General features: G+C 39.4%; 1 protein-coding gene across 5 annotated transcripts in view; it reads right to left on the reverse strand.

Moving 5' to 3' along the window:
- FNIP2 (folliculin interacting protein 2) overlaps positions 1-12,438 on the reverse strand; it is a 132,126-nt gene that overhangs the window by 66,318 nt on the left and 53,370 nt on the right. For all 5 annotated transcript variants that reach the window (XM_055336332.1, XM_055336330.1, XM_055336333.1 and 2 more), the window contains exon 2: positions 867-993. In XM_055336332.1, the coding sequence (XP_055192307.1) occupies positions 867-993 (127 nt within the window). The remainder of the gene's footprint in view (positions 1-866; positions 994-12,438) is intronic.

Raw genomic sequence — 12,438 nt, forward strand, 5'->3', positions numbered from 1 at the left:
CCCTGATGAAACAAAGACCATGATATAAACTATTCATTTACTTAGCTACACATTCAATGAGCTGCCAGAATTTGGGCAGTATAGATAGCAAAGTATTAAACATGAAAAGAATGAGAAGTCCAAAGGTAATACCTTAGAAGTACCCTGAGCTGACATCCAGAAGACTCAGGGAGGACCGGATTTCTACTCCTCACCCGGACACATGACCTTACCTTTCCTGTTCTGGCTTTAAGGGATCAAGGGCTGCTATATCCTCACTTTACCCATCTCAGATTCCCCCCACATGCCCCACCCCAGGACATCACCACCACTAACCTGCTTTCCACTAAAAAAGGAAATAAATAAAGCTTCATTTGACAGAGGGGTTTGAGAAGCACTCCCTTTTGAAGATGAAAGTGTAGTTAGCATACTGAAGCCCTATAGTAAGGAAAGCTATTTAATTTTGTTTAACCCAGTGCAATGTAATACCTCTTACTATCTATGAGAAATACTGGACAGAATGATCTATTAACTTCCCTTTAGGCTAACATTTTATGAATTTCAGAGTTCTCAGTTTTCCTATTACACATGTTTGGCATCCAAATCTACTGAATTGCAACTTACCAGCAAATTTCCCCCTAGTAATATTTTCAATACAATGTGAGCATCAGTCATGATTCCTTGCTAACAGTTTCACCTATGTATATTAATAAGAATACAAATGTAGTAGGGAAGGGTGGCAGAGAGCCTTGTTTATGTTTCTTCTGAGCCATTAATGATACCGTACAATAAAGCCCAAAGCAAAGATTATGAATTAATAGACAATTGTTCAGAGACATGGTTAATATCACAAATATAAAAGATGAAAGTAAATCTGCATTTCGTACCTGAGTTGCCACCTCTTCAATCTTGTGAACGGCTTTAGAATCAAACAAGACTTGTCTGCCTCTCCTTTCACAGTCCTGGTAAACAATCAGGCGGATCTCATTCAGGTCAAACTCCGAACATGACCAACTGTGGATTAAAAAGGAGGAAAGAAGCTATATTATCCACAACACTTGGAATGATCATGGAGAGCTAAGTTTCCCAGCCAATGTACCTATGTGCATCAGAAGGTCACAAGTGTGCAGAGCTAATGACCCCTTCACACCCAGGGGCAAAAAGCCTCATCTGAGGGCTCAAATGGGCCATACAAATATTGCCAAATGTCCACGACAAAGGCTGGGAAGATGGCTATAAATAATAAATCACTGGAGAGAAAGCATCTCTTTCCAAAGCAGCTTTGGACAAAGATAGCAACCAAAAATCACAAGGAAGTGTAGAGAAAGCTAAATTTGGATGCCTAATTCTGAGGATGGCACACCTGATGTATAGAGTGTTCAAACTTCTGTGTAATTGGTCAGGGAATGATTTGGAGCAAGTTAGTGGGGCCTGCTCTCTTCCTCTCCCACCCACCCAGGCTCAGGTAAAATTGAGTGAAATCACATATCCTAAAATTTAGAATTTTCCTCTATTATAGCTGGTTCTGATACAGAAGTTTTGAAAACCAAGTATATCACTGTACATAATCTGAATTGCTAACAACAACAGCAATAAAGGAAGCATGGTTTATTCCTTAAAAAGAAAACCACAAGCCCCAAATGGTGTCCCTTAAGCATGTCTTCAAACCAGGACTAATACCTAAAACCCTAGTTTTAACCTCCCACAGAAATGGTCTTAACCAGTCAGGAATTTTCTAACCAACATGAGGTAATCTGTCACATGGGCCTTCTCCAAGCCTAAGAGAAGATGAGGTAATTTGCATGATTAAGACCCTTATCCTTCCCCCTAAGGGAAAATGACCTAGTCTGAAACAATCCTTTCTTTTCCTATTAACTCCTTGCTCCATCCTCCTCCTTGTAAAAACCATCCATCCTGTACAACTCTTCAGAGCTGCCCCATTAATGAATTGCTTAATAGAGTCAATTAGAACTTTAAATTTACTTGACTAATTTTTTGTCCTTTAGCATTCCTGAGCAAACCAAAAGTTGCTGGGATAAAACTGCTCTAAACATAGGTTTGTTCTTGAGTAATAGATGAAATGAGAATGCAAGAACTCTAAGAAGGGTAATCATTTAAAATGCACTGCTTTGGGGTGTGTGGCTAGCTCAGTTGGTACAGCGTGTGACTCCTGATATCTGGGTCGTGCAGTCAAGCCCCACGACGGGCCCATGGCCTACTTTTTAAAAACTTTAAAAATGAATAAATAAATATAAAACGCACTGCTTTGGATATCTTTGGTTATTAGCCTGTTAATTCACTCCACACATATTTGAATGCCTACTATGATTCAGACACTGTGGTCCAGATGCTAAATATTCAGCAGTTAACTAAACAGACTGATCCTTGCCCTCATGGAGAATATGGTTTAGTGGGAAACACTGGACTAATAATAATGATATGTGTAATGACATATTATCATAGTGCAAAAAGAAAAAGTAAAGGAGTCTCATATTTTCAGATCTAAGGAGCAGGGAAATCCCTAAGGATTCAGGGAAGTGAGGGACGCCTGGGTGGCTCAATGGTTGAGCACCTGCCTTCGGTTCAGGTCATGATCCCAGGATCCGGGATCGAGTCCCACATCAGACTCCCTGCATGGAGCCTGCTTCTCCTTCTGCCTGTGTCTCTGCGTCTCTCTCTCTGTGTCTCTCATGAATAATTTTTTTTTTTTTTAAAGGAAGTGAAGCAGGCATCTGGCTGGCTTAGTTGGTAGAACAAGTGACTCTTGATCTTGGGGGCTTGAGATCAAGCCCCATGATGAGTGTACAGCTCACTTTAATAAAAAACAAAAAGCAGAGGATTTAAAGAATGGCATTTAAACAGGACTTGAAGAAGAGTTCAAGAAATAAAGAATGAGAATGAAAACAAGATAGGAGGGAAGGACATGGAAAGACATAACACTGACGTAAAAGAGAAAGGGGAAAAAAAAAACAGAGAAGCAGAGTTCACGAAGTAGGCAGGGAAAAAGGCAGGAGCCAAGATCACACCCTAAGTGCAATGAGAAGTCAAGAGGAACAAAGGCTGATAATGATAAGTTCAGGTCTATACTTTTTAAAAATTCAACCTGGCTCCTCCAAGCAAAACGGGGGTGGAGGAGATCAAGATTGGAAGCAAGGCGGCCAGATATAATTCACTATCAGAGTTGAGGCCCTTCGTCAGGAAGGTTAGAGGGACAGCTACGGAGGTAGAGGAAAGAAAACAGACACTGGAGGTATGTTCAGGGGGCAGAACTGGTAAGACTTAGTGGTGAGATGCAATGGTGCCAGAGGAAAAGGGAGTGTTACCTGCTTCGAGAAAGCTGGGGGAGGAGGAGCTCCCAAGGTACAGATGACAGAGAGAAGGTAAGTAGACTAACAAAAGCAAACTGTAAAATTAAGATAGTTGACTACAGTGCAGTCAGACACATCTGGATTCCCTTTCTTCATCGACACGATGGGAGTATTTTTTTTTTCAAAGATTTTATCTATTTATTCATGAGAGATACAGAGAGAGGCAGAGACACAGGCGGAGGGAGAAGCAGGCTCCCTGCAGGCAGGGGAGCCTGATGCGGGAGTCAATCCCAGGACCTTGGGATCACGCCCTGGGCTGAAGGCAGACACTCAACCACTGAGCCACCCAGGCATCCCAATGGTACAATTTTTTTAAAAAACTGATACAGTGTCTGATAGCCCAACCACAAACTGTGCATTATTGGCTCTTTCCTCTTTCAGGCAGTGATAGTTAATATTGAACATATTCTTTCAAGGTAGGAGATTAGTTTTCTTAAACCCCAGCACCAAAAATAAAAATAAAGTTCAGGTTATACCATCTTATAGCAACCTATGTTCTAAGGGACCATGCCTAGCATCCCCTCCCCCTGATTTTGATAACAACATGACAAGTTTATCTTGGAAATAATTTTCTCCCTACTCTCTGTCCAGAGGTAGTCCATGATCCATGCCCGGCCAATCACATATGACATTATTCCCAGCTAGGCTGTGAAAACCAGTCCCCAAACTCAGCTGCTCAGCTCTGGAGTTGATGGTGCCCTTTTTTTTTTTTTTTTTTTTGCCATTATGAGGTGAGAACTTATCTCTGAAAATGAAGCCAATGTGGAAGAAAGTAGAGGTGAGCAATGGAATGAGAAAGATTCCATTGGGTATCAAAGCCACCTGCTCCTGAGAGCACTATCCTGGAGTTAGTTTTTTATCACTTACAACCAAAAAGTCCTGATGATTGTGCCCCAAACCACTGCATTTTAAAATTATACAAAGTCATTAATAATGACTGTGGGGAACCTGGCTAGCTCAGTCAGTAGTGTATGCGAATCTTGATCTTGGGGTTGTAAATTCAAGCCCTATACTGGGGTATATAGAGTACTTAAAAAAAAAAAAATCTTCAAAAAAAATAGCCTCTCAAATTATTAATACCTAGTACATAGGCTAATGTTATCAAAAGTGAGAAAGCAAAGAGGATTTTATTGTCTTTTTTTCTTGTTCAATCTCTTTTGCCCAAATACATTTGCCAAGATAGCTTTATAATTTATTAAGCAACTCGTTCACTCCTTATTTTTGAGGAGTAACCATGACTCAAATATCAAACTGAGGACAGCCTGACTAGAGCAGTTGAGATTTAATAATGATCATATCACCTTATTCAATGTTTCATGCTATTTCTCAATTTTAAAAGAATGGAAATAAAAGATATGAAAGGGGAAAGTATATATGTTAGATTGTCTAATTTTTCGACCCAAATACCTTTAAAAGCTATATTTTATAAAATATAAGGCAAACTCCACTCCCCTTCTGAATGAATATTGTCTTATTTAATATCTAATTAAAATCTGGTCAGCTGTCATCACTAATATTAGCAGAGGAAATTACAGTTGAGTAATTTGATAAAGAAAATATGGGCAGGACAAAGGAGATTAACTGAGTGCTTCAGAATAAAACAGGCCTGGAATCAAACCTCAGCTCTGCCTCCACCAGTGTGACAGCCTTGATCACATCTCCTCAAGCAGCACTTGTGGGGCCTGGTGTGAAGATTAAAGGAGATAATCCATGGAAATCTCCCAGGGCACTGTCAGCTCTTTCCCCTACCGTTCTCCATAAACAGGGCTTCAGTTAGTCATAATCACATGCCACATGTATCTTCTGTGTGTCCGCATTCCCTTAAACATTCAACCAAGTTATTGTGGGGCTTCTATGAGCACCAACCATGGTTCCTGGTATTTTACTGAGGGCAACTCTGCATGACTCAAACAGGTATGAAAAAATAAGCTTTGGGCTTTTGCCTTGAGATATCTGTTTGAAAGACATTTATTCTAATCAGAACTACCTCATTTCTTTGCTTTGGTTGGAAACAAGGACAGAACACTGGCCCCTGGGATGATTTTCTACTCTATGGCCGTGGCTATCTACCTTTTCTCACTGTAAAATTGAAACAAAAGGACTTGGATGGGCCCTTTTCAGTTTTAAGATTCCATGATGCTAAGATCTGCCTGGAACTGAAACTAGATCTTATTTCTGGAACTACTCATCAAGAGCAGGAAGAAAGTGACCAAAGTCTAAATTACTTACCTGAAAGGAGACAGGCAAGTAGTTCAAAATGAGTTAAGTACAAAAAATAGAATTCTCTTTAAAAAACATATAACCACGTGTTGTGGGTTGAGTTGTGTCCCCCAATTCCCCTCAATTCCTAATCCCCGGTACCTGTGAATATGACCTTGCTTGGAAACAGAGTCTTTGCAGATGTAATCAAGTTAAGATGAAATCATACTAGATTAGGATGAGCTTGATCCAATGACTAGTGTCCCCATAAGAGGAGGGAAATCTGGACACAGACAGAAGGAAAGTGGTGACAGATTGTGGAGTTATGTTGCTACAAGCCAAGGAAACCCAAAGAAGGCTGGCACTCAGGGGATACAATAAATAAGAACTGGATAAATCCTTATTCTGAAGGAATTTAAACTCTGGAAGACACAATTATATAGGAAACTACATGAAAATAAAAGGGCAAGAAAGAATATAGAAAGCAAGAGGGGAAAAAAAAGGAAAAAAAAAATCCCAGAAGCAGCAATATTTGAACTGAAGAAGTTAGGAAGAATGGCAAGAATTCCATGTAAATGGAGAAGAGTCATTGCAGAATAAGGACAAGACAGAAACACAAAAAGTCAAATGATACAAAGTCAAGACTGGTTGATTGGGTTATGTCTAGGGCACAAGAATTACACAGGCAATGAGGCTAGAGAGACAGTTTAGGACTACTTGTGGAGGACCCTGAATGCTATCCAGGAAATGTACATATGTTTGTTCTCCAAGTAATGGTGTGTCATTCTAACTTTCTGAGAAGGGGGAATGATGTGATCGACCTGTGCTTTAAGAGAACTAAAGCTGTTGGAGAAAACCATTTTCAGAGCAAACAGAATGGTGGTAGTGATTTGTATACCCAGTGTTTCAAGGAGTCATGGCTGTAAGGACAAGAGAAGTAGTTGCAGGACTTGCAATGTCCTCCAAGACCAGTTCTAGTGCTGGTGTTTAATTGGTCCTTTGCACTTTATGAGAGTCAGGCTAGAAGTGGGCTTGAGTATGCTCACGTGAAACATGATCTGTGAAAAATGAATACTTCAGAAATGTTTTCCCTCTTTGCTCTCACACAAGGAAATAACCCTATATAGTCAAAAACAAGTTCACAAGAAGAGTTTACAGGGCAGTCTTGTGACCCAAGAATGTGAATGTTTAGTCAGGTATGATAGGGAACTTTCAATGTTCCAAGAAAAAGTAGAATTAAAACAGCAATAACAAAAAGTAGAATTAAAGCAAACAATAACAATTACAACAGAAAATGGCAATACTATCCATTTCACAAGTAGCTCCCTACACACCTACTGTGTGCTAAGCATCCTTCCAAGAGCTGGGATACAGCAGTGAACAAATCACAATTCCCGCTTTGATGAAACTTACTATATTTATGATGATATTTTACTCTTAAATCCTACTTTTTAAAAAAGATTTTATTTATTTATTCATGAGAGACACAGAGAGAGAGGCAGAGACACAGGCAGAGGAAGAAGCAGGCTCCATGCAGGGAGTCCAATGTGAGACTCCATCCGGGATCTCCAGGATCACACCCTGGGCCAACGGCGGTGCTAAACCACTGAGCCACCCGGCTGCCCTCTTAAATCCTATTTTATGTTCTTTTTTCTACCAACTCTCACTGAGCCTCTCCTTTCTCAAAAAATGTTGTTTTTCATTTAAAGATTTTATTTATTTTCAGAGAGAAAGCTCGTGCATGCGCCTGAGCAAGGTGTTGGGGCAAAGGGAAAGGGAGAAGCAGGCTCCCTGCTTAGCAGGGGCTTGATCCCAGTGCTCAGGGATCATGAACTGGCCAGAAGGCAGATGCTAATGATTAACCGATTGAGCCGTCCAGGTGCCCCTCAAAAAAGCTTCTTAAAATAAACAGAAACCCTCTCAAAAGGTTTGTTCACGAATAGTGAGGAAGACCTAATGACTCTTACCTAAAAATAAGGAAAGAATAGGGATGGAGAAAAAGAAAAAAATTGTATTTGAGATGGCAATCAGAGTTCACCCTGTCAGCACAAATGTACATTATCTCCGACTCAGTAACAAGCTATTTATTTTAAGAAAAAAAATTATGTAAATAGATGACAGTAACAAATTTGGAATCTTTTTTTTTTTTGTCTGAGTTAGTACTCTCAGGAAGAGAGCAAACAGGAAAAGTAATTTGCAAATTAGTTGATGTTCCTATTTTATACTGAAACAGTCTTCGCCACACAACTTGCCAAGTTTAGTTTCAGAGGCACTATGTAAAAATTCACCACTGAACTGCCGTTCTGTGGTTGAGAGTATAGTAAAAAGGTACTTAAAGATTCTAACTCTCATCAGAAGCTTCAATACATGACGCTAGCCTAAAGATATAATTTAAAAATGATTCCAAATCAATGTGTCCCACTGTTATTTCACCAAACAAAATTTCTACTGGCTATTGGCGGCAATTTTGTCTTTAATAAAGTAGGTGACGTAAATCTTTACTCCCTTTGGAGAAGAACTGTGTAGAATGAAATAAAAATCCCTATAATCAGCAGCATAGTATGGAAAGAGCACTGTACGTAACAGGAGCCTCAGAGCACACTCCTGTATTCACTCCTTCCACACACTTTTAGGACCTGGCTTGACCCAGGTACCATGAAAGACACCAAGAATAGAAATTAACTAGATCCAGTTCCTAGCTCAAAAGACTTACAATCTGATATGGGAAGACTAACATACAACACTTAAATAACCTACACTGTCACAGATACCAAGATTAATGTCCACATGGCTTATAGAACTTAAAGAATGAAGAGGTCAAGTCCACGTCGTAAGGGTGAGGGATGGATGAAAGTCACAGAGGATGTGATGCTTGGGACATGAACTGGTATTTACCATAATAAACAGAGCTTTTAACTCTAGCCCTGCCACTTTCAATCCAGGTGACTTCAGGAAAGCACTTCTCCAGGGCTCAGCTTTCCCAAAGTGTATCTATCTGCCTTTTCTGTCTCACAAGATTGTTAGGAAAAACAGACACTGAGTATGAAAGTACTCTTAAACCTGCAAAACCCAAGTCAAAGGTAAGTTCAGACCTACAGTCTCTTCACTGAGATCTTTGGGGCCAGATGTTTAAGAATTTGGAATTTTTCATATTTTAGAAAGAAGTTCATGCCACATATTATACGCTACTCCTCCAGGGTCTAGGTATAACCAAAACCCAAAACCAAACAAATTAATATTACAGCAGGCCAAGCTATGAATATTTATGCTGAGTGGATTATTAGACAGAAACTATGCATAGCCTCACAATAGTTCAGGTAAGTCTTTTCAGGGATTTTAGAATTGTAGGATAAAAGACTGTTGACCATTGTAATGCTTACTATGTCTCAGGGAAGGTCAAAAGACTGGAATAAGTAACATTAAGTTCACCAACATTATCCCAAATATAATCAATTCCTAAAAAAGAGGACCATCAAAGATTATTAGTAGGTTGTAACTCAGAACTTGTTTCTCCCTCCCACTGTAATAATACTATAAATGGTTGCAAGGGTCACAAGCTAAAACCACATAAGTCTTTATATAATGTGTTTGCACAGCAAAAGCAAAGCCCTATGTGTCACAACACAGCCTGAGACTTGGGTACTATGTACCATGCACTAGGAAGTACAGAGTTTGAGAAAAGGAGAATTCCTTCCTTTTTTCCTGAGTTCAGGCTCATGTTAGGTAAAGTTCACATGTGATCTTCATGACACCATCCCTGACCCCCTACCACCCCAGGGCCAGCATGGCACTGACAAAACCAGAGAGCACTGCACTGGGCATCAGAATGCCTGAGTTCCAGGTAGGATCTACTGTCTAATCCCAGTCACACTTCTTCATCCCGTAGTGCAGTGTTCCTTCCTCTATAAAAATGATGGGTTGCAGCTAAAATCACCCCTCAAGGTCTCATTCCAAATCATCTATAAAGTATATACAGTGTAATCTAGACTAGATGACCCTAGCCAGGCACTAAGAGAAAACAATCTTAATGAATTAATCCACATTACAGCACAGCATCCCTTAATCCTTCTAGATATACTCTATACTCGATGCTTCTTTAATATAAACACATCTTTAATCAATAGAACTTCCAAAAGATGCTAACAAAATCTGCAGAAATACAAGTTCTTTTGGGGCAAAAGGGACACTGAGGGGGCAGGTGACAATGCCACTGTACCAACTAGGATCTGTACAAGCTACCCCTGGCTAGCTTTGCCAGATTTTGTTGTTATTAATAGGTTTTCCCTTTGTCTCTTTAAAAACTCACAGCATTTCTAAATATGGCCCATATTTTCCAAAATCGTTCCTTTAATTCATAGAAGAGCACTACATGTTCTAATATCTTTAAACTAGAAGCTACCTGTACTTAAAAAAAAAAAAAGTAAGGGGCAGGGCATGCCTGGCTGGCTCAGTCAGAAGAGTATGTGACTCTTGATCTCAGGATCATGAGTTTGAGTACCAGAGTAGGTGCAGAGATTACAAAAAAAAAAAAAAAAAGCTTTGCTGTTCATCTTCATGCATGCTTTAATTCAATATTCACTGAGCTAATTCTTCCATACTCTTGTCAGCACAACCAAAACAGTCGACATTCATTACTGTATTTCAGGATTACTGAAATGCATAATGGCTCTGCTAACAGCTAACTTGCAAAAAACATGATGTCATATCTTCTCCTGAAAGTAAGATTTTCCCACATCCCTCATTCACCCAAGGGAATTATATACTAATAACAGATACATATTTAAGACATTGACTTGTATATTAATCACAGATCACTTAAATTGTACACAGATAAGGTAATAACTCTATTTTCCTAGAGGGTTCCAAAGGTCAAAAGCATGTTTCTCTCCATAAGGTTTTCTTTGTTTGCAAAATCACAAAGCCAAAATCAAGAGAAACTATACCTATCTTTGGTTATAAAATATTAGCATTAAAATAAATAGGAATAGGGGCACCTGGGTGGCTCAGTCATTGAGCGTCTGCCTTTGGTTCAGGTCATGATCCCACGGTCCTGGGATCGAGTCCCGCATCAGGCACCCCACAGGAAACATGCTTCTCCCTCTAACTATGTCTCTGACTTTCTGTGTTTCTCATGAATAAATAAATAAAATCTTTTTAAAAAAAGAAAAGAAATGGGTATAGGTGAGCATGTGGAGGAGTGGTCACAGCAGCACTGTAGGGTCAGGCCAAGGGGCAGAGGCAAGAATCAAAATAAGGGGGAAAGAAAACACACACACACACACACACACACACTCACATACTCTTTGACCCAGCAATTCCACTTGTAGGAATTAATCCTACAGATCAGTTTACATGGGTTCAAAATGATTATGTACAAAAAAGGTTTTCACTGAAGCATTGTTTGGAATGGCAAAGGACTAGAAACTGTCAACATGAGATTGTTATATTATGGTCCATTCCTTTTACCATGCAGATAAAAACAACAAATAAGAAAGATCCTTCTGTAATTATATCATAAGCCAAAACATCATTTTAACAGGAAGAAGTACAAAATATTGTGCACAGAATGCTACCATATGTATTTTTTAAAAGAAAAATGGAGAAAAAACTCTGGATTTTATTATACATGCATAGACTATGTCTAGAAAGATACATAATGAATTATAAAACGGTTGTGTCTAGAACTATGTTTTCTAAGGATTTATTCATCTATTTTTAGACAAAGAGCATGGGGTTGGGGTACAGAGGGAGAGGCAGAGGCAGAGAATCTCCAGCAGACTCCCCACTCAGCACAGAGCCAGATGCAGGGCTTGATCCCACGACCCTGAGGATCATGCCCTGAGCCAAAACCAAGAGTCTTACGTTCAACTGACTGAGCCACCCAGGCACCCCCAGAACTATTTAACATACATCTATCAAAACAGCATAGAGTGTAGACTCGGGAGCCAAACAGCCTGGGTATAAGTCCTTACTCTGTCTCTTTCTAGTTACATGACTTTGGGAAGTTACCTAACCCTCGTATCTCATTTGCAAAATGGGAATAGTAACACCTACCTCATAAGTGTGTGTGGATTAATGCAGAGCCAGGCACACAGCAAGTGTGCTGTAAGTACTAAGACTGTACCTTTTGAATATTTAACCATATGACTATAGTATCTCTCAAAAAATCAAAAACAAATTATAAAACTGAGGGATACAATAAGAACATTCCCCCCCCCTCTTTTTTTTAACCCATCAAATATTATTGCCTTAAGACAAACAACCTTAATTACTGTTTGCTTTAAAAAGCTTCTTGGTAGCTGAAGCATGAGGCAGTGGGTGAACTCCTACAGGGAAACCACCTTAATGAATTCAAGGCATTTAGATTCAAATATGTAGTTTGGCCTTTGACAATGACATTTATTGAGCTTTCTTGTCAGCATTCATACACCACATTTTCCTGCCCTTCTTTATCCTCTGACTCTGCCAAGGACAGGACAAGTTTCTCCCTGAAAATGTAACCCCTCTTTTCATTTATGAAACCTATTTATGCCCTTTGAGTTTATTACTGTTCTAGTACTGTATCAAATTGCTTTCTACCATATTAAATCACTGCCTTTTTTTTTTTTTTTTTTTACTGCATCATCTCACAGAGCCTAGAGATACCACTTTCAGAAGTCTGATGTTTGCAAACAGGAAGGGGAAGACTGATCAGAAACACACAGCACACACACACTAACAACTGCCTAACATTTTAGAGTTTGCCAAATGCTTTACAGAATTTACTTGAGCTAACCTTCACAAATGTCCTGTGAGAGCTTGTATTACATGTTTTATACAGAAATTAGGAGACTCTTAAAAAGTTATAACCAATAAGTGACAATTGCTCTTCCAATTCTGCTATACTATCTAT

Source organism: Nyctereutes procyonoides, unplaced genomic scaffold (genome assembly GCF_905146905.1).
Source record: "Nyctereutes procyonoides isolate TBG_1078 unplaced genomic scaffold, NYPRO_anot_genome, whole genome shotgun sequence".
Classification (NCBI taxonomy): Eukaryota; Metazoa; Chordata; class Mammalia; order Carnivora; family Canidae; genus Nyctereutes; species Nyctereutes procyonoides.